This window comes from Rhinatrema bivittatum, chromosome 6, assembly GCF_901001135.1.
Source record: "Rhinatrema bivittatum chromosome 6, aRhiBiv1.1, whole genome shotgun sequence".
Lineage (NCBI taxonomy): Eukaryota > Metazoa > Chordata > Amphibia > Gymnophiona > Rhinatrematidae > Rhinatrema > Rhinatrema bivittatum.
Genome location: NC_042620.1, coordinates 99,677,409 through 99,698,103, shown reverse-complemented (window position 1 = coordinate 99,698,103; position 20,695 = coordinate 99,677,409). Strand labels below are relative to the sequence as shown.

General features: G+C 43.2%; 1 protein-coding gene across 1 annotated transcript in view; it reads right to left on the bottom strand.

Annotated features, from left to right (window-relative positions):
* Positions 1 to 20,695, bottom strand: part of LOC115093624 (sodium channel protein type 2 subunit alpha-like) — a 279,971-nt gene that overhangs the window by 235,744 nt on the left and 23,532 nt on the right. The window contains exons 5-8 of the mRNA XM_029605640.1: positions 15,654 to 15,782; positions 14,618 to 14,709; positions 12,926 to 13,195; positions 2,942 to 3,005 (exon numbers count right to left, since the gene is read on the bottom strand). Of these exons, the coding sequence (XP_029461500.1) occupies positions 2,942 to 3,005; positions 12,926 to 13,195; positions 14,618 to 14,709; positions 15,654 to 15,782 (555 nt within the window). The remainder of the gene's footprint in view (positions 1 to 2,941; positions 3,006 to 12,925; positions 13,196 to 14,617; positions 14,710 to 15,653; positions 15,783 to 20,695) is intronic.

Below are 20,695 nucleotides of genomic sequence, written 5' to 3'. Positions count from 1 at the left end.
CTATGGGCACATTTCACCTTAATCAGACCCTGAGTTAGCTGGTTAAAACTAACTGACTAAAAATTTCTCCCCTCTGAGTAACTAAATTGGTTCAACTAAATGTGCAAGGTGCACAAATTTAGCTAGGTAAAAAATAGGTAGCCACAGAAGAGTTCATGGAGTGGGTTTTAGATTTAGTTGGTTCTAAGTAGCTAAATTTGGCTGGACAGCTCCAGTTACACAAAGAGCAGACCTAAATCTAGCCAGATAAATTCTGCCTGGCTAGGTTTAGGTGAATATTAGGGGTGTGCATTTGTTTTTAACAAATTGCTCATTAGAACCATAAAAGGCCATTTTCAGTTTGTTTTGAATGGAATAAACTGAAAATGGCCTTGCACAAAAATAAACAACTTTCAGGTATATTTTTGTAAAATACAAAACAAAATGGGCCATCCAAAGGTCCTCCAAAACCTTCCTGCCCTGCAAAGACAGAGCAGGTCCCCAGGCCTAGCTGGCTGGGCTAAGCCAGGGCAACAGGGGCCTCCCCAGATTTTCTGACTCGCTTCCTGCCTCATAAAGGGAAGCTTGGGGCCTGAATCTACCCAGCTGGACTGAGACAGGCCTAGCCAGGGCCTCTCCCGGGCCCTCTGACCCCCAGCCTAACCCCATAAAAAATTGCCAGGACTACTTATCCCATCTGTGGGAGTCTGCATGGACCAAAGGGTAGGAGCGATATCCACATGCTGCTGCCCTCACAATCAATGCTTTAAAAACTGGCAGTGGTGGTCCTCAGGTTGGCACCAAAGTGATGTCACTTTGGTGCCTGTCTCAGGGACAGCCAACTTCATTATGTTGACATCACTTTGGTACCGACCTGAGACTCTCTGGCACTATTTTTAAAGCATAAAGCATGAGGACATTACTCCTGCCATTTGGACCTTGTGGACCACTCATGGATGGAGTAAGTTGGGGCCACAGAGGTCCCCGGCCTTTTCAATTTTTCATGGGGAGTCAGAGGAGCCCAGGGAGAATCTTTCTCAGCTTGGCTCAGCCCATGCAGGTAGGCTTATCTTTAAGGGGCAGGTGGGAGTTTCAGAGTGACTTGGGAGACTCCAGCTGGGCCTGGCTCATTTCAGCTGGGTAAGCCCAGCCCTGGTATTACCTTTGCCTGGGGAGGCTCATTTTGTTTTTTGTTTTTTGTATTGGGGAGATTTTGGGCTATTTTTTTTTTTTTTCCCTGTTTAGAAAATGAACCAAATAAAAAAAAATGTAAATAAACCAAAACACTGCCCCCTCCTCCCCCCCCCAAAAAAAACCAAACACAAAATGAAAATTTTTGACTTGCCCAATCCTAGTGAATATTAAACAGCAAGCATAGCTGGTCAGCTTCAACTGAAAATTTAGCTCAAGATAACCTGATAAAATTACCTTACACATTCAACAGATTGAAAACTGACCTGTTACAGTATGACTTCAAATCTCTAGTCAAAGCTCTGTTATTTCTCTTATAAATCCTTGTTTGCACATTGAACCAACCAAATTAGAGTTTCATTAATTCCCTTTTGTTTTCCTCTGTATAATCTCTCTTTTAACATTTGTTGGAACATCTCTAGAGATAATAATGTACTATACTGTAAAGCAGTGTTTCCTAACCCAGTTTGAAGGCACATCTAACTCATTTGCTTTTCAAGACAGACGCAATGAATTTGCATGAAATAGATCTGTATACACCGGGGGGGGAGGGGGGTAGATTTTATAACAAGTGCACGCGCGTCCATATGTGTGCAGTTCCCGGCGCACACACATGGACGCACCGATTTTATAACACTCATGCGCCAGCGTGCATATGTTATAAAATGGGGTGGCCACGCGCACGTGTGCCAGATTTCATAATCCGCGCGCACAAGGGGGGTGTGCACTTTTGCAAAGGCTGCACAGCGATACAATTGGGCCTTCCCCAGTTCCCTCCCAGTCCGCTCCAATTAAGGACTCTATTTTTTAATTTTATTACTTGCTGTTCCTCAGGAGAAGAAGTAATTCACGTGCTCCGGCAGCCCGCTGGCGCACGCTTCCCCGGGACAGCGGCTCATGGCTGGTGTCCCTGCCGGCCTCCATCCCACCCCTCCCCGCCCAGAACATGCCCCCTAGCCCACCCCTTTTTTAGGACCCGGCACTTGTGCGCGTTTCGGTTCTTATGCGTGGCCGGGCCCTTTTTGAAAATTTGCGCAGCGTGCACAGGGCTCGGCCACATGTATAACTATCAATTTTTACGTGCACAGGGCATTTAAAATTTGGCCATGGTTGTCCAATGCAATTAGATCTCATGCATACTGCTTTCCATAGTAAATTAGTAATGATGGCAGCTAAAGACCCAATAGTCCGTCTAGCCTGCCCTGTAAGCTGCTTATGGTTGTAACTGCCGCTCCATGCAGTTTACTCCCAAGCCTTCTATTAAGGATAGTAACTGCTGTTCCATGCAGGTTACCTCCATGCCTACTTTTAGGAATAGTAACCCCCATGCCTTCTGTTAAAGGTAGTAACTGCTGATCCATGCAGGTTATGTCAATGCACCTTTTTCTTCATTTCCAACCTCTGGCCTCTAGGGATCCGCAATATTTATCTCATGCCCTTTTGAATTCATTTACTGTTTTCGTCCTCATCACCTCTTCCAGGAAAGCATCCCAAGCATGCACCACTGTGATGAAATATTTCCTGAGGTTGGTTCTGAGTCATCCCTCCTGGAGTTTCATTTTACGACCCCCTAGTTCTAGTTTCCTTTCCAACAGAAAATCTTTGAGGTTCAAGCATCATTAAAGCTTTTCAGGTATTTGAAGAACAGGGTATCCTGAAAACTAGACTGGTTCGGTGGGCTTCCAGGACAGGATTAGAAATCACAGATGTAGAATGAGAAAATTCTAGGAATTTAGACCAAAACAAAACAAAATAACATTTTTTTTCTTACCCTGCATCTGAATTGTTGCCACAGAGCAGAGCATCCCTTTGTCCTTCCAAATAGTAAAAATGAGCTGTTTAGAAATAAAATCAAAGTTGCATTTAAGCTATATCATTGCTGGGAATAATTCTGTCCTTTAATATTGATACTTTCAAAGAGCTACATTTTTCACTGTTGTTCTTGGGGACAGCTGGGTTTATGGGTGGAAGAATTCCTAAGATTCATTAGTCACAATAAATATAAAAACTATTAACTCGTTTCAATTTATACAGATACTGTGTATTATTGACTATTATATCTGATGCAGTCCAAACAATATACCTTACAATAAGACAAAATATATAATAAACAAAGCAGAGAAACTATAATTCATATTGTGGGACTGGCCCAATAGTTGCACCCTGCAGTGTGGGAAGTCAGGATTCAATTTCTGAGCTTGGTTTCTGTTTCTCAAGCTGGCCCGGTTTATGGCACCAGGCTGGTCTAATGGTGACCTGCCTTGCTGGGGTATGGTGAATGAGCTATGCAGGCATCTTAGTGTGTTTGTGTGTTTGTGTGTGTGTGTGTGGAGGGGGGGGGGGGGCTACTTGGATTGTTTGGCTGGTTTGAATCCTCATTAACACTAATACATTTGCATCATCTTGTAATTCAAAATTGTCTGCAACTCTTAGTTGACTTTTTGGTCTATGTGATGGAGAGTGAGTGTGGGAGGAATGCCAGACAATTCCAGTTACCCAGGTCAGTAAAAACTGTATTTGAAACCTATACTGTAAGAGTATAAATTGTGTTTAGATGCATTATAACTTTCAAACAACTCTGTACAGCCCCATATATGCGCATATTTGGGCATGTGGAGATCTACGATAATCTGTGCAGATTATAAAATACGCATATACCTACCCTCCAATATAAGCATGTATATTAAAGTATGTGTGAATATTTTTCAATGCATTAAAAGTGTATACTTTATTTTATAAACATAGTGTGTATATTTTACGCATTAAAAAAATAACATAATCGCATAAAACCCTGATTTATATGTGGAAGTAGCTATATTTTAAAATATACATATACTTGAAATCACTATTTCTCCCATTCCATCTCCACTTCACTGAGACCCACCAGTTCATCCAGAGCTCTCACCCATTGTTTTCCCGGTTCTTTGAACATGGTTCAGAACAGCTCCAAGAAGCGAGGGAGATCTTGCAAGACTGGATCGGAACGTTGCCATAGTGGGGAGGCCCAGGCCAGGGCCTTGCCCTCTAACAGGGATAGGATATATGTCATCTTCATTAGGTTATCCGGAAAGAGGGAAGCTTGAAGACAGAAGTGCATACTGCACTGATTGAGGAACCCCTGGCACAGGTGGGGCTCGCTGCACTAATGTGGAGGAGCTGGCAGTGGAATTACCGGGTGACGATGTTCTTGCATCACTGGTGGCAGCGGCGCTGGAGGAATTGCGTGAGCCGTGACCACCGAATCCAGGCAGGCGTTGAGCTGATCCATGGAGGACGCCAAGGATTCTAATACCCGCTGTTGCTCCAGAATCTTCTGGGCCAAGCCTGGAATGGCTTGCAGGGCTGAAGCCTCTGCTGGATCCATGGCCTTGGTTTACTGTTATGCTTCTAGGAGGTGGATCCCTTGTCCGAGGTAGGGTTTATGCTACCTGTGAGGGAAAACCCTCTCAGGTCCCTACTGTTGGAAGGTGAGGCTGATCTGATGCAGGGGCTGACTGGAACTTCACCACTTCCCCGCAGGTTATTTATTTATTTATTTATTTAACACTTTTCTATACCGACCTTCATGGACAAGAACCATATCGGATCGGTTTACATCGAACAGGGTAAACAACTGTAGTGCCAACTAACTTAGATCAACAAAGGTGTGGAAGAGGCAAAGTTACATTCAACAGGGAGTAAGAACTTGGGAGCTTAATCAGCTGGAAAGATAGGTTATAGCAGGCTGAAATTTAGAAATATAATACCATTGTTAAGATAATGCATAAAGTGCTTAGGACAAAGGTTGAGCCCTTGGGTGCATCGGGCCGGCTCAACCACAAAGGTTGCGTCGGGCCGGCTCAACCACAAAGGTGCGTCGGGCCGGCTCAACCACAAAGGTTGAGCCCTTGGGTGCGTCGGGCCAGCTGGTCATAGGTGGGCCCCTGTGACGTTGGTGGAGTTGCAATTGGAAGTGATGATGAGAATCAGCCCGAGGTCGGAAGCTGGAGAATCGTCGATAGCCAGTCTGGGGTCGAGAGCCAGAGAGTCGTCGATTGCCGGTCTGGAGTCAGAAGCCAGAAGAATCTCCAAAGCCAGTCTGGTGTCGAGAGCCAGAAAGTTGTCGATAGCCAGTCTGGGGTCGAGAGCCAGAAAATCCATCTTAAGGAACTGGATGAAGGGGACCGGAGCAGGAACAGGACTTGGAAGACAGGAGCAGGACTTTAGAAATTCAAGAGACAGGAACCGGAAGATGAACCAAGAGCCTCAAAACCAAGGCAAGGTCTGAGGAGCAGACCTTGCCTTAAAAAGGAGAAAGCCAGGAGGAGTCCCAGGGAAGGGCCGCGACAATTTCCTGTCATGGCCCTTTAAATGTAGCAGAGGGAGCGCGCGCATGGCTCTAGCAGGCCCGACGGGGGAGAAGCCGACATCAGGGAGAACGGCCGGCCAGAGACACGGCCAGGTTCAGCAGCGGCTGAGATGGCTGTGCAGAGAGACGTCGGGATGGTTGCCAGCAGCTGGGAGCGGCCCGTCCACGCTGGTGAGTGGCCGGTACCGGTCGTGGACCGCCCCAGCCGGCGGCCAAAACACAAAAAAGCATAAACACTAATGCACTAAATTACCCAACAAGTATATAAACAGAATAGCTTTTATTCTAAATTACTTTACATAAATAAGTACAAAAAAGTTATAGTAATATAATATATAGTATATATATATATATATATATATATATATATATATATATATATATAAAAATAATAACACAATTAATATATCCTACAGTATACTTTCACTACTAATATGTTTTTTATATTTTATTCATTGATATAGTAAATATCTTTACAATTAAACCTTGTATTAATACCCTTCCTCCATATTAACCAATAATACAACACTCATCCACACACCTCATCCACACCAATCATACTTACAACATGCTTCAAACACCATCTCTCTAAAAATGCATACACATTTTAAAGACATTCCTATCACTCCTAATCCCTTAGAAACTGTGTTCAGTATTACAAATATAGCATTTTTTCTTATATTCAATCACCCAACAAAGGCCTAAATTTCACCTAACAAAAGAATATATCACATTTCAACCGTTAAAGCAAATAATTTCAGATGCATTAGCAAAGTTCATTCACAAATTTTACTTTAATTTTCTCCTGTCACCAGGCTCAAACTGTTCAGAGCAGTCGTGTTCAATTTATCTCCTTGCTAATGCACTGTCAACTCTTTCTAGGTTTTAGGAATTTAACATCTAGGAATGTTCTAGGAATTTCTAGAAATTTAACATCACACTCAAACGGCTTATATTAAAAAATGGGAATGGTCATTATGATATGTACCGCTGTTAATATGAATTAATGAACCCTCGTTACTTACAATTTTTTTAAAGAAAACTTCTTTCACAAATTTCAATATTTCTAAATTTCAAAAAATTCTTAATTCCCAAGTTTCCAAGCAAAACTCTACCCCCCACCTGCCTTACTACCTGCAATGTATCTTTATTGCAGGCAGAATACTGCTACCTGACACAGCATAGCTCTTCCATTTAGCAATAGCTATTTGCCAGGTGAAACATTCACTGATTGTAATGTATAGTATCACTTCAGTTAAGGCGTAAAACCCACATTAGTATCATTCTCTATATATTTGAACATACCTTTATTTCAGCTAAACCCAGCTACAGCTCTTGACACTGACTTCTCACGAGAGATGATGACCAGCCCTTCACTGGACACCTAAATTTAAGTCCTACTACTTAAACCCAAAAAAACTTTATTGAGATGTCCCTAACTATACAGAACAACCTTTTCAATATAACTAGTGCAAGGAGCACACTTTTCCACTAGGAAACCTCATTGGAAAGTTAACCACCAACATTAATAAAATGCTTCCCACTCAATGGTCATATTCAAAATTCTTGGGACCATTGTCTGCCAATTAGATATGTATCACTGCTCACAATGCATCATAAAGAACACATTTCCTCCTCTTGAAGCTGATGTAAGAATACCCAGCGCTGAGTGGATTGATAGCACTATGAAGCACTATGATAACTAAACTTACCAGAGAATTAGCCAGCACAGATGACATAATTCCCAGGAAAACGAAACTAATTTGTTCTTATTCTCTACTTCTGGTAACAAGAGGCCCCTACAGTAAGAGCACGACACATGCTAAAATGTACTGATTGGCTATAAGGTAAATGGGTTGGCTTTTGCAGACATTCTGGGATGGGCTGATGGAATCCCTTTATAAGGTTGAGCACTCACGTCAGATCTTTGAGCAAGCTTAGATTCATTGTCCACTTCTTTTGTGTCGTTTTTCCATGAAGGAATCAATGCCTTCCTTCATTATTAAATCTATTTTAAACTATTTGAAACTGGTATTAATTGATTTAATTAGTCAGAAGTTACCACTTTTAACACTAGGTAGAGGTGCATTGTACAAGTGAACTCCTTTTGTACTTTTCATCAATTGAAATGATAGAAAATCTTCAGTGATGTGTACTTTCCTGTTCATACCTCCTACTGTGTATGTAACACCCCCGCCCACCAAAGCCTGCTCCGAGTTAAATGTGCCCCCTCTTTCAGTGATATAAATATTGTTCTCTACAGAGGCTCGCTCTCTCTTACGATTCTTGGGTTTCGTGGATCCTTGGCCCGAGGTGAGAGTTGATACCACCTGCGGGGAAGAGCCCCACAGGCTCTCACTGTCGGAAGGTGAGGTCAGCTGCAGAAGGAGATATGGTAGTAGTGGTAGAGGAGTAGAGCGACCTGCGTCACAGCTTGTGAGGGATCCCGAGGAGAGGGGTAAGAGACACAGTTCGGAAGGGACCCACAGTATTCAGACAGAACTGGAGATGCAAATACCAGAGCAGGAACCTTTGACAAAGAAGCACTAGGCAGGCCCCGAGCGGGAGTAAAAGACAGGAACTTCTGGAGGAATGCAGCAGAGACAGTCCTGAGGGGCAGAGCTGCATAGCAAGAGAGGTTCTGGTGTGATGACGTAGGAGCGAGGAAGCCCGAGTCGAATCTCCGAAGTAGTGATGTAAGCAACCCCAAGGAGTGCACGATGGAATCTCAGATAGAGAAACGGAGGCACTACCCTGAGAAGCGGGGAGGTGCAGAGTACAGTCACTGGTGTAGAATGTAGGCACTGCCCTGAGGAGTGGGAAGCATGGAGTACAGTCACTGGCGTAGACACTGCCCCGAGGAGCGAAGAAGTGCAGAGTCGAGTCTCCAAAGCAATAAGGCTATTCGAGGGACAACCCCGAGGAGCAGGGAGGCCGGCAGGCAGGAACTCTGGAAGGCGCAGGACTAGCCCTAGGAGTGGGGGAAGCCTGGAGACAAGGTCTCCAACTGGAACGCAAACAGGCCCCCGAGGAGTGGGTACCCGAGCCAGAGTCCAAGGTAGATCCGATACAGGAACCACAGGTCCGAGGAGACAGGAGCAAGCACCAGTAGTGAAGGAACTCTTTGTCAAGTCAGTTAGCAAAGGGTGAAGGTGGTGCTTAAGAATCCCAACCTTGTGATGTCATCAGTGGGGGAAGCCCCTGAGGTTCTCACTATTGGGCCTTCAAAGGGAGGCTCAGTGGCTTGCACACGCACCTAGGAAGGCCCAGAGTCGGCATGGGTGGCGGCAGCATCCTGGCCGCCATGAGGAGCCTTGAGAACCCGGAGGTATGCGGTGGTAGCGGCTAGCCCCAGACGCGAGTAGGCCCGGAAAGGAAAGCAGGGCAGCACATGAAGTGAGTTGAATCAGTCGCAGCCATCTGTGACTGACGGTCACAACACTCTCTCTCTCTCGCTCCCTCTCCCTCCCCCAATAATGCGCCCATGGTGAAATTAGCCTAACCACACCCTCTTTTTATTGTGGGCACTATTTCTGCTATATTTATAGCATTTTCATAAATCTAGGGGTTAGATTGTAAGCCCTCTGGGGAGAGGGAAATATCTACAGTACCTGAATATAATCCACTTTGAAGTGGCTGAAAGGCAGAATATAAATCTAAAAATATTAAATAAAATCAATCAATCAATACTATTGCAGAATTGAGATGGACTATGTTGCAACAGGTTATCCAAGGGGGATGTAGAGATGATCCACAAGTTGTTCTGAATTCAGTAAGATCTGGGGCGCTAAATGATAACATGGAATGATGCGCGCCCTGTCCGTGCTTGGCCCGCTCATGGGCCTGCGCACCTTTCCAACTCCACTGCAGGTCCTGGGTCGGCCTCTCCGGCAGCAGTTGCAAGCTCCTGCAGGCCTCGGCATCCCTCGCCTTCCTCAGCGCACCAGGCCTCACAGCGGGGCTTGGCATCCTTCGTGGTGTCGGCCCTGCCCCTAGGCAGGTGCGCACGAGCGGACCGCCCAGTCCCTTATAGGGCCGGGCGGGTCCAAGCTCCGCGGCGCGCCCTGATTGAACATACTACTAAAGAAAGTGCCTGCCTGCACTTCCTTGCCTTGGCAATCGGGTTGACACCGTGTGTGTACTAGTTTGCCTCCATGTCTCATCGCCTGTTCCAGTCTTGTTCCAGTGTCCTCCTGTTCCTGCGTTACCCCAAGTAGTACCTCTTGGATTGACTCTCTGGTACTGACCTCTGCCTGCTTCCTAACCACGTTGATCGCTGCCTGGATACTGACCTTTGCCTGTCTCCTTGACCATGCTGATCGCTGCCCGGATTCTGAACTTTGCCTGCCTCCTTGACCACGTCTGACCTCTGGATCCTGACCCCTGCTTTGGCTGACTACTCTCTGACTGATCCTTGGAACTTGACCTCTGCTATATTTGACCATGCCATCTTGATTCTGGCCCTGCTCCTAGCCTTGTCATCGCAGACACTGTACTGGCCTTCCTTGACCCCTAAGGTCTCTAGTCAAGACATTGACTATGCACCCTTGATCCTAGTGGGTACACCTCTATACTTCCTATCTGAGAGACCCTGCGAGGCCCACCTAAGTCCAAGCAGCCTGGGTCCCCAAGGGCTCCACCCGGGGGGGACCGCGGGCTTCCAGTGGTGAAGCTCCAGCTAGCCTCTATCTCCTCATGTGCTCCTGGTGACAGGTGCTTCCTGGATCCGACCAGGGAGCTGCTCTACACTGCTCCAGGACAAGGGTCCACCTCCAAGTGCAACATGGAATGGTTTAAAATGATCTGAATTTATTAAGGAGAGTGAGGATGACAAATAATAGGATTTATTCTTTCACTGAAATGGCAATCATTTAGAATGCAGCTCAAATATCATATAATGTGTCCCTTTCTCTAAAACAACACATCCGTGGAAAGCGCAAAAAGGATGCTTGAATACCGAAGCCACTGAATTAGTATCTTGCTATCCAGTAACATCATAACTCCTGATGCAGAGAACATCTAAATATGGTCCTGCATCAGGCAGGAATGTATGGAGGTACAAGACTACATTGAAGTTCAGTAAATTTTTGAACGCAAATTTTCAAATAAACTTTCCACAAATTGGACATTTAATGACTAGGTAGGATTCATGATTATAACTTTGGAAACCTAGGGGTGAATTTTCAAAGCACTTATGTGCAAAAAATGAGCATCTATGTGCATAAATAGCTTATACTTGTGTAATTGCTATTTTATAAACATCGAAAGCAAGCGCATACTTTAGGTTTTATGCATACATGTACATATGAAGAAAACAAGCAGTCTAGGGCATTCCGAAGCACGGCCAGCAATTACATGTACAAGTTGCTATTTTGTAAGAGACTTGGCACATACATTTGGCAACTTACTTGTGTAATTTTACACCTGCTAATTATCTTGTATAATTGGAATCAGACTTGTTTATTGTCTACTACTGGCTGGGTGGGAGGTCTGGATAAACTGGGGGGAGTTCAGGTGGAAGAACCAGGAGGGTCTCGATGACTTGGAGAAGGACTGAGCAAAATAGTAGAGGAATTGGAAAACAGCTCATTTCAATTATGCATGTATGTTTTAAAATATACAGACTTTGGCATGTAAATCAGGTTTTACACAAGTGCTACTTTTTCCACACATAAATTGGAAGGAAAAGTATGCACTGCATGCATTCACACAATAGCATACTTGAGCATGTTTTATACTACACATGTTTCTCATATCTGCGGGTTTTAAAATACTTTCACAGTCTCCATGCTGCCATATAAGGGGTAGATTTTAAAAGCTGCATGTGCGTGTCTATGTGCATATGCTTCCCGGCGCACACACATGGATGTGCTGATTTTATAACATGTGTGTGCCGGTGCGCACATGTTATAAAAACCCATGGCTGCGCGCACATGCACGCCAGATTTTATAATCTGCGCATGCATGTGCGGGTGGTGTGCACAAGGGGGGGGAGCTTATGCAATTTCCGCACGGCGACACATCCCGGCCTTCCCCTGGTCCCTCCCCGTCTGCTCCAATTAAGGAGCAGTCTGGGAAGGAACTTCCCTATCCCCCTACCTAACCTCCCTTCCCCTCTCCTCTCTTCCCTACCCCTAAACCCTTTTGCCTACCTTTTCTTTTTTTTTAATTTTATTGCTTACTGCTCCTTTGGAACAGAAGCAGCTTGCGCGCACTGGCCTATTGCCGGCGCACGCTTCCCCGACAAATAGCCACTGAATCGGCCGCCTTCAGCCCCGCCCCTCCCCACCCCCCTGGACCGTCCCTTTCTCTGGGCCCGGCAGTTCTGTGCGTATTGGGGGTTACATACATGGCTGGACCCCTTTGAAAATGTGCGCGGGGTCCGCAAGGCCCGACCACGTGCATAACCCCCGTTTTTTTATGCACGTGGCCGATTTAAAATTTGGCCTTAAGTTCATATATGCGGCTGCATGTAGTTGTTTAAAAGTTTTCCTCCTAGGCTGCTCTATAAATACTAATGGTTTACCATATGATGATCCTCTAAAAAGTATGATTGATATTTAATAGAGTTCAAGAATATATACACATTCTGTTTGGGTTTCTTCCTGCTAGTGTTTTGGTTTCTAGTGTGCATAAAAACTTAACTACATATGTAAGGATTTGGTTGCATGCTTTTATCAATAGGTCACAAAGCAATTCAACAAGCCATCATCATTTTTATGGAATACAGTGAGAAATGTACTTGGTTATCTAATTTCACTCTTTGGTAGATCTTTTAACCAGTCAGATTTTCAAGCTAATTCCATGCCTAAGAGACAAATTTCTATTCTATTTGGACTAATTCTTATATGAATAGGATTGATCTAAACATGTATTGTTTTTTCTGAACATCTGTCTTGTACCCAGCACCCAAGGAGTGGATCTCAAGCAACAATGTGAAAGCTCAGCTTATTGAAAGGGATGTATGATACAAGTGTGTATAGTATAATTTTAGTAGTACTCAACAGGCACAACAGAAACTGAATCAAGATGTTCAACATTCAACACTTCTGGATTTGGTCCTCTATTTTTCTACCTCATATGAACAGCAGAATGAAAAAAGCTGTAGTATGAAAGTCCTCAATTTCGTTCACCATTTAGATGACTTCCCAGTAGCATCATTGGTATTATTTGTAATTTTTCAAAAACAAAATGTGAAAATGGCACCAAAATATTCTTAATTACTGATTAATAAAGTTCTTCAAAACATAGCAAGATAAATCATTTTAAACAGGACCTTCATGAAATGATAAATATTACTGTAATAAACACTGAAATCTTAACTTCTATTTATGGAACTATTTTTCATATTTTAAGTCCTATTAAAATCAATTAGATTCTATAACAGTAATAACAAATAATTCTTACATTCATTATTGATGTATTCCTTCAAATTAAATGTACTCAAGCTTGTATTGAAAAATGTACCATTTACACCGACTGAACTGTTGTAGTGAGCAATGTTTAGTTCATAAGCAGATTCATCTGGAGGCCACCGCACACATTTATTTCTCAAATGGCCCATGAACAACTGCAGCCCTATTAGTGCAAATACACTCAGACAAAACACAGTCAGAATCATTACATCTGAAAGCTTCTTCACTGACTGAATCAGGGCTCCCACAATGGTTTTCAAGCCTGGAAAGAAAAAAATATATATATACCTGTATGACTTGTATGGGGTTAAAATTCCAATATAAAGACATCAGTTTTAGTATATAAAATAAGACAATCAAAATGTCATGCAGAAATCTCATTTGAAAAATGTGTGATCTGATACAGATTAATGAACAGCTCAAAGCTTGTGCAGATGAATAAGTGGCTAAAAGTTTTCTTAATGTGTGATTATGAATGGAAATGAATGACATACATTCCAACACAAGAGCATTGTATAAAGACAAATGCTTGTGTTAGTCATGCTATACATAAACATAACGTTAATCAAAAGTTTCGCATTTTGACAGTGTCTCTTTCCCAAACCTTTATTATAGACATATTTAAACATATAAGGTTATTAGAGTAACATACGGTACATAAAAAATCTTAAGCAGTAGAATTTTAATGATATATTAAGGACTCTGATAGTTTCTAAATCTGCAGATGGTTTGGATAAGAAAGACATTCTAACAAATTATATCATGCATGCAGCATCATGCTGTTCAAATATTATTTGGTTCTTTTACTTTGCCTTTATTAGTGAATCATTATTTGAAGGTGATTCGGATCTGCAATCCAAAATGTATGGCATAGATACAGTACTTTATGGCTTCATGTTGGTAATGTCCTTTCATAAAACACCTCATGATTACAGCATATTTATGTTGTAAGTGAAAGAGAAAACATCACATTGTCAGATACAAATAGTTTTGACAGTGTGTTGTAGTGTCTCATGCAAGAATTTGCTAAGCTTCACAGAGGATATTGGAAAAGAAAGAAGCTAACGTAAAAACACCAAGAAATCATAGACTTCTGCAAATAAACAGAAGACAAGCACCAGGGGCACGGTCCAGATGTAAACATGTAATCCCAACAACATCCAGTCACATCATGTAAAAGAGGCAGGAATTCCCATCACAATACAAAAATGACTAATTTTCTGAAGAGCCAATTATAACATATCACCAGGGATAAAGCAGAACAAGGTACGCAGAGGTACTCTATGCCTGGTGATACATTTTTATTGGCTTTTAAATGATTATTAACATTGTACATAGTGAACAATTTCCCATTTCCTCTTGATGATGCACCTGGAGTTTGTTAGCTTTAAATCATAGATTTCTGCTCCTGTTATGCTTTTCAACATATGTGGAAAGATAAAAACTTCTATGTAACAAAATTCAGCCTGAGTATGTAACCTATATTAGCTCTCACCTGGAATGACTGATATTGTTTTCAGTGCTCGGAGAACTCTGAATGTTCTCAACGCTGAGACATTGCCCAGGTCCACAAACTCTGTCACATATCTGTAATAGGGGAGTTTACACACAAACACAATGACAGGACACAAAGAAACAGCTGGATGTACAAGGGACCTAACACCTTACACCAACTACTTCTTACCTGGGATTACAGAAATAGTTTTCAAAGCTCTCAGTACTCTGAAAGTTCGAAGAGCTGAAACATTGCCTAGGTTTACAAATTCTGTTACATACCTGTAGAATTAAATCACAGTTATTGAGAATTTAGGCAGAGTTTATTTTAGATGCTTTGGTCTCCATGAAGACCTCTATAGTGATATTTCCATAACAATCAAGTACCTGTCATCAGGAGTTCATTTTCCAATGGAGTTGTAGAAAGATTCTATAGGTATCATTTGGCAATCATATTTTATTGAACTACAGAATTATTTTGCATTTCAGTTTTGTAGAGCTTAGTTTAGGTGAAAGCAACGATTGTCCTCAAGTGACAGGTGCCACCCAGGATGTCATGTAACAAAACTGTAAGCAAATAATTTCAACATAGAAACACTTCATCACATTTATTTCACACATTCATTTATTATAATCAGGAAAACCTGACTGTCTTGCAAAACGGGAGGTTTGCAATTACCTACTTTTGGTCTAATTACAATAGTTGGCAAATGTGGAGGGATGAAATCTACTGGGGGTCAATAAAAAGGAAGAAATAAAAGTACTTTCTCCAAACAGTTGCTATAATAAGAACTGCCATAACATGCAAGGATTTCATTGACATGTTACCCTTATTGAATGCATGCTAAAATTATGCAATGCATGCAGACTTGAGCAGCAAAAATAGTTTAGACAAAAATAAACTCATAATCCAAAGATGCTTATAAAACTTGAACATGAGGTCTAAGGAATGCCTTCCATTCCAATAAACAATGAAAGCAGGGCATGAAATTATTCTTTTTAAAAACTATTCATTAGAATAATGGCCTTACAAATCATGCTGTGTTGGAATCTTTGGTACAGTTTAACTTTACATTGTGAATATTAAAATGCATAAGCCATGAAGAAGCATTTAGAAACATAAATTCTTTGTAGACATATATAAGCATTGTCTAACAAAGATACATTATTTGGTATTAGTAATTTCATGCCTTTGCAAGTTTACAAAACTTTATTAGAATACTTACGCCATAAGGATGACACTGAAATCAAGCCAATTCCATGGGTCTCGAAGGAAAGTAAAATTCTCTAAGCAGAAGCCCCTTGCAAGGATTTTTATAAGGGATTCAAATGTATATATTCCCGTGAATGTATACCTAACAGAAATCATCAATAGAAGACTTTATAAGACCTTTAAGGCGCTAATATGCTCTTTGAATCAAGAAATATAGATGTCCTTTATGATAGTATGCATGGCTGCAGCATAAGTTACCAAAGCAAGAACAATACAATCCTATTTATTCAGCTTATACATAAAAACATACAAATGACTTTCTTCATTCTCATATAAGGTAGGCCCTCAAAGGGCACACAGTGACTCTTTATAAAAGTCCAATCATTCACAGGCATTATTTAATGCAGGATTTTCCATCATGTTGTAGGGTTAATTAGAGACACCTAGACCATCCAATGCTTTGAGAAGTGCTGTGTCTAGCAAAGCCCAGCCCCTCCTTTTCTTCAAACTGCAGTCCGTAATGCCCAGGAGAGATCACATGCTGTCTGTAAAAGATTGGGAATAGCCAGACCTCTTTAGTTTTAAGTAAACCCCTATGGATTAGGCCCCATTCAAGTATCTCAAAGGCATAAATCAGGCATAGGAAGCAAACTTTATTCAGATGAAACAAATGCTCTAGAAGTCACAGCATGAGGGTATAAGGATGTAGATTCAGGAGCAACATCATAAAATACTTCTTCCCAGAAAAGAAATGGATGCATGAAACAGCTGGAGAGCACTAACTTACCTACCCTCAATGTCCTGAAGAATGCCAGGAAGAAAGCATGGAACAGTTTGTGTAAAGGCCAAAAGAACTCTGGCTGACTTTAAACTGAAGTCTGTCTGAGCTGAGGGACAGACCTCTGCCTCTGAGCCACTGTTTGGCTCTCCAGATCAGAGGCTGAGCAACCTAGAAATGGCTTGCTTGCAGCCTCCAATTCAGACCTACAGCCACCCCTGAGATTCCACATCGGTTTTCAGGGATTTAAAAGGGGGTTGCTGGGAACAATACGTGACAATACATTGTTCGCAGCAACTTGAGGATTTTGAGCCATGCAGTTGATCCTGGATGAGGGATGATCATAACCCTGTTGAGCCTTTTGAAGTGTTTATAGTATATGTGAAACTAACTGGAATATTTTGACCAGGCCTGGATTGATTGTGAGTACTGTGATTCACCTGACCTGTTTTACCATTATTGGATTGGAGTGTAGAGAAATAAACCTAAAGAAAGTCTGTATGCTATTTTTAGTAGGGATGTGCATTCATTTCAAATGAATGGGTAATCTGAAATGAAAACAGGGCATTTAAAACAAAACAAATGGACAGTGCCTCTGAAAATAATGAACATTTTCATTTGCATTTGTTTTCAGATCCCCATTCAAATCTATGAGGCAAGCACAACTGTAGTTATTGTTCTACTCACAGCAAACCCCTGAAGCCACACAGAATGGAGCCAGAGGAGGAAAGGACAAGGAAAGAGCAGGACCAAAGTTAAGCATATTTTTTCAAACAGTCTATGCCATTTGGCACCTGCATGGATTGACAATGAGTTTCTCTTTTTTTTTTTTGACCTGAAACTGAAAGCAAAATGAAACTGAGAAGCCACTGATGTCTCTCTGTTATATTTCAGAAAAAGAGGCTATGGTTCTGAAGCTATTTCTCAGAGCCAAAGAAAAGTTTAAAAAAAGATGTAGAAAGAAAAGAAGGAGAAACTTAAAGCAAGGTGGGCTGTGGCATTTCCTGTTGCCAGTGTCACTGTGGGAGAGCACACACTGAAATGTAATCTGTCTGTTCACTTTTAAGAGTTACTGTATCATTGAATAGGCAGAAGTATGAGTGAGTGTCTTTCTCTACGTGCTCTTGCAGTACAGAGAGAGAGGTTTTTATTTTAATGGTTGCAGTTTCTCTGACCAGTGACTACTGCAATGACAAATTAGAACACCTGCTTCTCTTTTCCTTATCTCTGACTTTCTATGTGTGAAAAAAGGAGTCAATATATTCTGTCTATAGTGTGTGATGTAACTCTTTGTCCATGCCTACCTCTCCCTGATGGCACACTGATGGCAGTTGGCTGAGGCAGTAGCAGGCAGCAATTCTAGCAGGGACAGATCAGCATACATAAGGATTAAAAACATCATCCTCTGGTCCAACTAGAGGCTCATCAAAATGGAAATTAAAATCACCGAGCATTGCTAAGTTCTTGGTTGAAGTTTGAAAGACGATAATTATTACTTCAATGTGTGTTATTCATTTGCTTCTCAAGAACTATAAATACTCTACCATTTCTATTATTATTCCTGGGCCAATAGAGAAACAGCTATCTAACTAATTAAATCATTACATCTGCTTCTGACCACCATATTTCAGTTGTACAAAAAATGTCAAACTCATACTCTAAAATCATATCATGAATCATATGCATTTTAGACTTAACAGAGCAAGTATTTAACAACCCAACCTTAAGGATTGGATAAGTTCTTGGAGGAGAAGTCCATTACCTGCTATTAATTAAGTTGACTTAGAAATTAGCCACTGCTATTACTAGCAATGGTAACATGGGATAGACTTAGTTTTTGGGTACTTGCCAGGTTCTTATGGCCTGGATTGGCCACTGTTGGAAACAGGATGCTGGCCTTGATGGTCCCTTGGTCTGACCCAGTATGGCATGTTCTTATGTTCTTATGTTCTAAGGTCAGGGTGATCTAGAGGATATAACAACTTCTGAGAATGCCAACTCTCAACTAACAAATATTTCCCACAGCCCTTAACTACTGAAATGGACGGATTAATTATACTCAGCAATGTAGCACTTTCGAAACACAATATACTACAAAAGCAAAATAAATACACATAACCAAAATCTGATGCATCACATTAAAGGAAAGAAAGACAAGAGATTGTTACATGCCCTGCCCACGGCTGTACCGCACCCGGGCCTGCTCACTTTCATGGTTCCACAGCTGGTCCCGGGACGATCTCCCTCGCGGTAGTTGCCAGTCCTGCCAGGCCCCGGCATCCCGTGCCAGCGGTCGCCGGGCCTTCCACTGCGCGCCGGTTTGGCATCCTTGGCCATGTTGACCACACCCATATGCATGCGCGAACTGCCTGGACTCATGTAGGGCCAAGGGCGGGTCCTAGCTCTGCGGCGCACCCTGATTGATCCTGGTCGTGCCAGGACTCTGGAAATGCTGTGAAGGCACTATTGGTGGCCTATGATGGTGCAAGATTCACGAAACTACATGGACTCATGTCCCATTTGCATCCAGCAAAAGCCACCAGGAGGAAGCCTTGGGGCTTGCTCCAGCCTCTCCAGCCTCTTCCAGCACCTACCGAGCCTTGGTCCAGCATTTTGATGGACTTTATTACTGTTCTACCTCCTTCCCAGAATAACATGGTGATTTGGGTCATGATCGACCACTTCTCGAAAATAGGTCATCTTATCCCCTTGCTGGGCCTTCTTTCAGCCCCGGAACTGGCGAAGCTCTTCCTGAAGAATATCTTTTGCCTCCATGTACTCCCCAAGGAGATTGTATCCGATCGGGGACCACAGTTTGCCGCCAAGTACTGGCGTTCCTTGTGTCGAAAGTTCGACATTTCTCTGAGTTATACATCGGCCTACCATCCCCAGGCCAATGGGCAGGCCAAAAGGACCAATCGGACCTTGAAAACATTCTTACGCTCTTATGTAAATGACCAGCAAAACAAATGGTCAGATCTTCTCCCCTGGGCTGAGCTGTCGCACAATACCCATGTCACAGCAGCCACCGACACATCCCTGTTTGCAGTAGTCTTTGGACGGCAGCCCCGACTTCCTCTTCCTGTTCCTCTGATGGTTCCATTTCCAGCGGCTCAAGCCATGGCTCAAACCATTCACCAAGTGTGGACCCGAGTAAAAGAGCTACTTTCATGAGCTGCTGAACACTCCAAGTGCACTTCTGATCTTCATAGATGACCTGCTCCACTCTTTCGACCTGGCCAGAAAGTGTGGCAGAGTCCTCGACACATTTGACTGAGACTTCCCTCTCACTGTCTGTCTCCAAAATACATCGGACCATTTCCTGTGATCTGAAGAGTGGAAGCTGTTTCTTATCAACTCCAGCTACCTCGGTCATTGGGTATCCACAACACGTTTCACGTGTCCCTGTTAAAGCCATTGGTCTTCTCTTGGCCCTCACACAAAGACCCTTCTGCTCCATGTATCTCTGCAGAACCTGACACTTCTCTCCAGGTAAGAGAGGTCCTCAATGTCCGGCGATGCCGAGGCAAGTGGGAATACCTCTTAGCTTGGGAGGGCCATGGGGCCGAGGAGAATTTGTGGGAACCCTCCCAAAACATCTTTGATAAGGATCTTCTGAGGACCTTCCATAGATTGTACCCTGAGAAACCACAGCCGCGTAGGGGGAAGCCTGGTTCCACAGCGGGTCCTGGGATGATCTCCCTCACAGTAGTTTCCAGTCCTGCCAGGCCCCGGCGTCCCGCGGCGGTGGTCACCGGGCCTTCCACTGCGTGCCGGGCCTCACGCCGAGGTTCGGCGTCCTCGGCCATGTTGACCTTGCCCATATGCGCGTGCGGACTGCCCGGACTCATGTAGGGCCAAGAGCGGGTCCTAGCTCCATGCCGCGCCCTGATTGATCCCCCAATATAAGGAAGTTCCTGTCTCTGCTTCCTGGCCTTGGCAATTGGGTTGGTTTGTTCTGAGATTGCCTCTGCGCTTGTACTGGTTCCTGCTTGTTCCTAGTCTCATTCCAGTTCTGTTCCTGACTCGTTCCTGCATCCTAGTTCCTGTATACTGCCTGTTCCTGTGTTCGTCTGTCTGTCTACCCAGGTAGTACCCTCGGACTGACTTACTGGTACTGACCTTAGCTTGTTCCTAACCTGCCTGCCTGCCTTCCGCTTGCCTTCTGCCTGCCTCAAAGATCATAGCCTGTTCCTGACCTGCCTGCCTGCCACCTGCCTCAAAGACCACAGCCCGTTCCTGACCTGCCTGCCTGCCTGCCGCCTGCCTCAAAGACC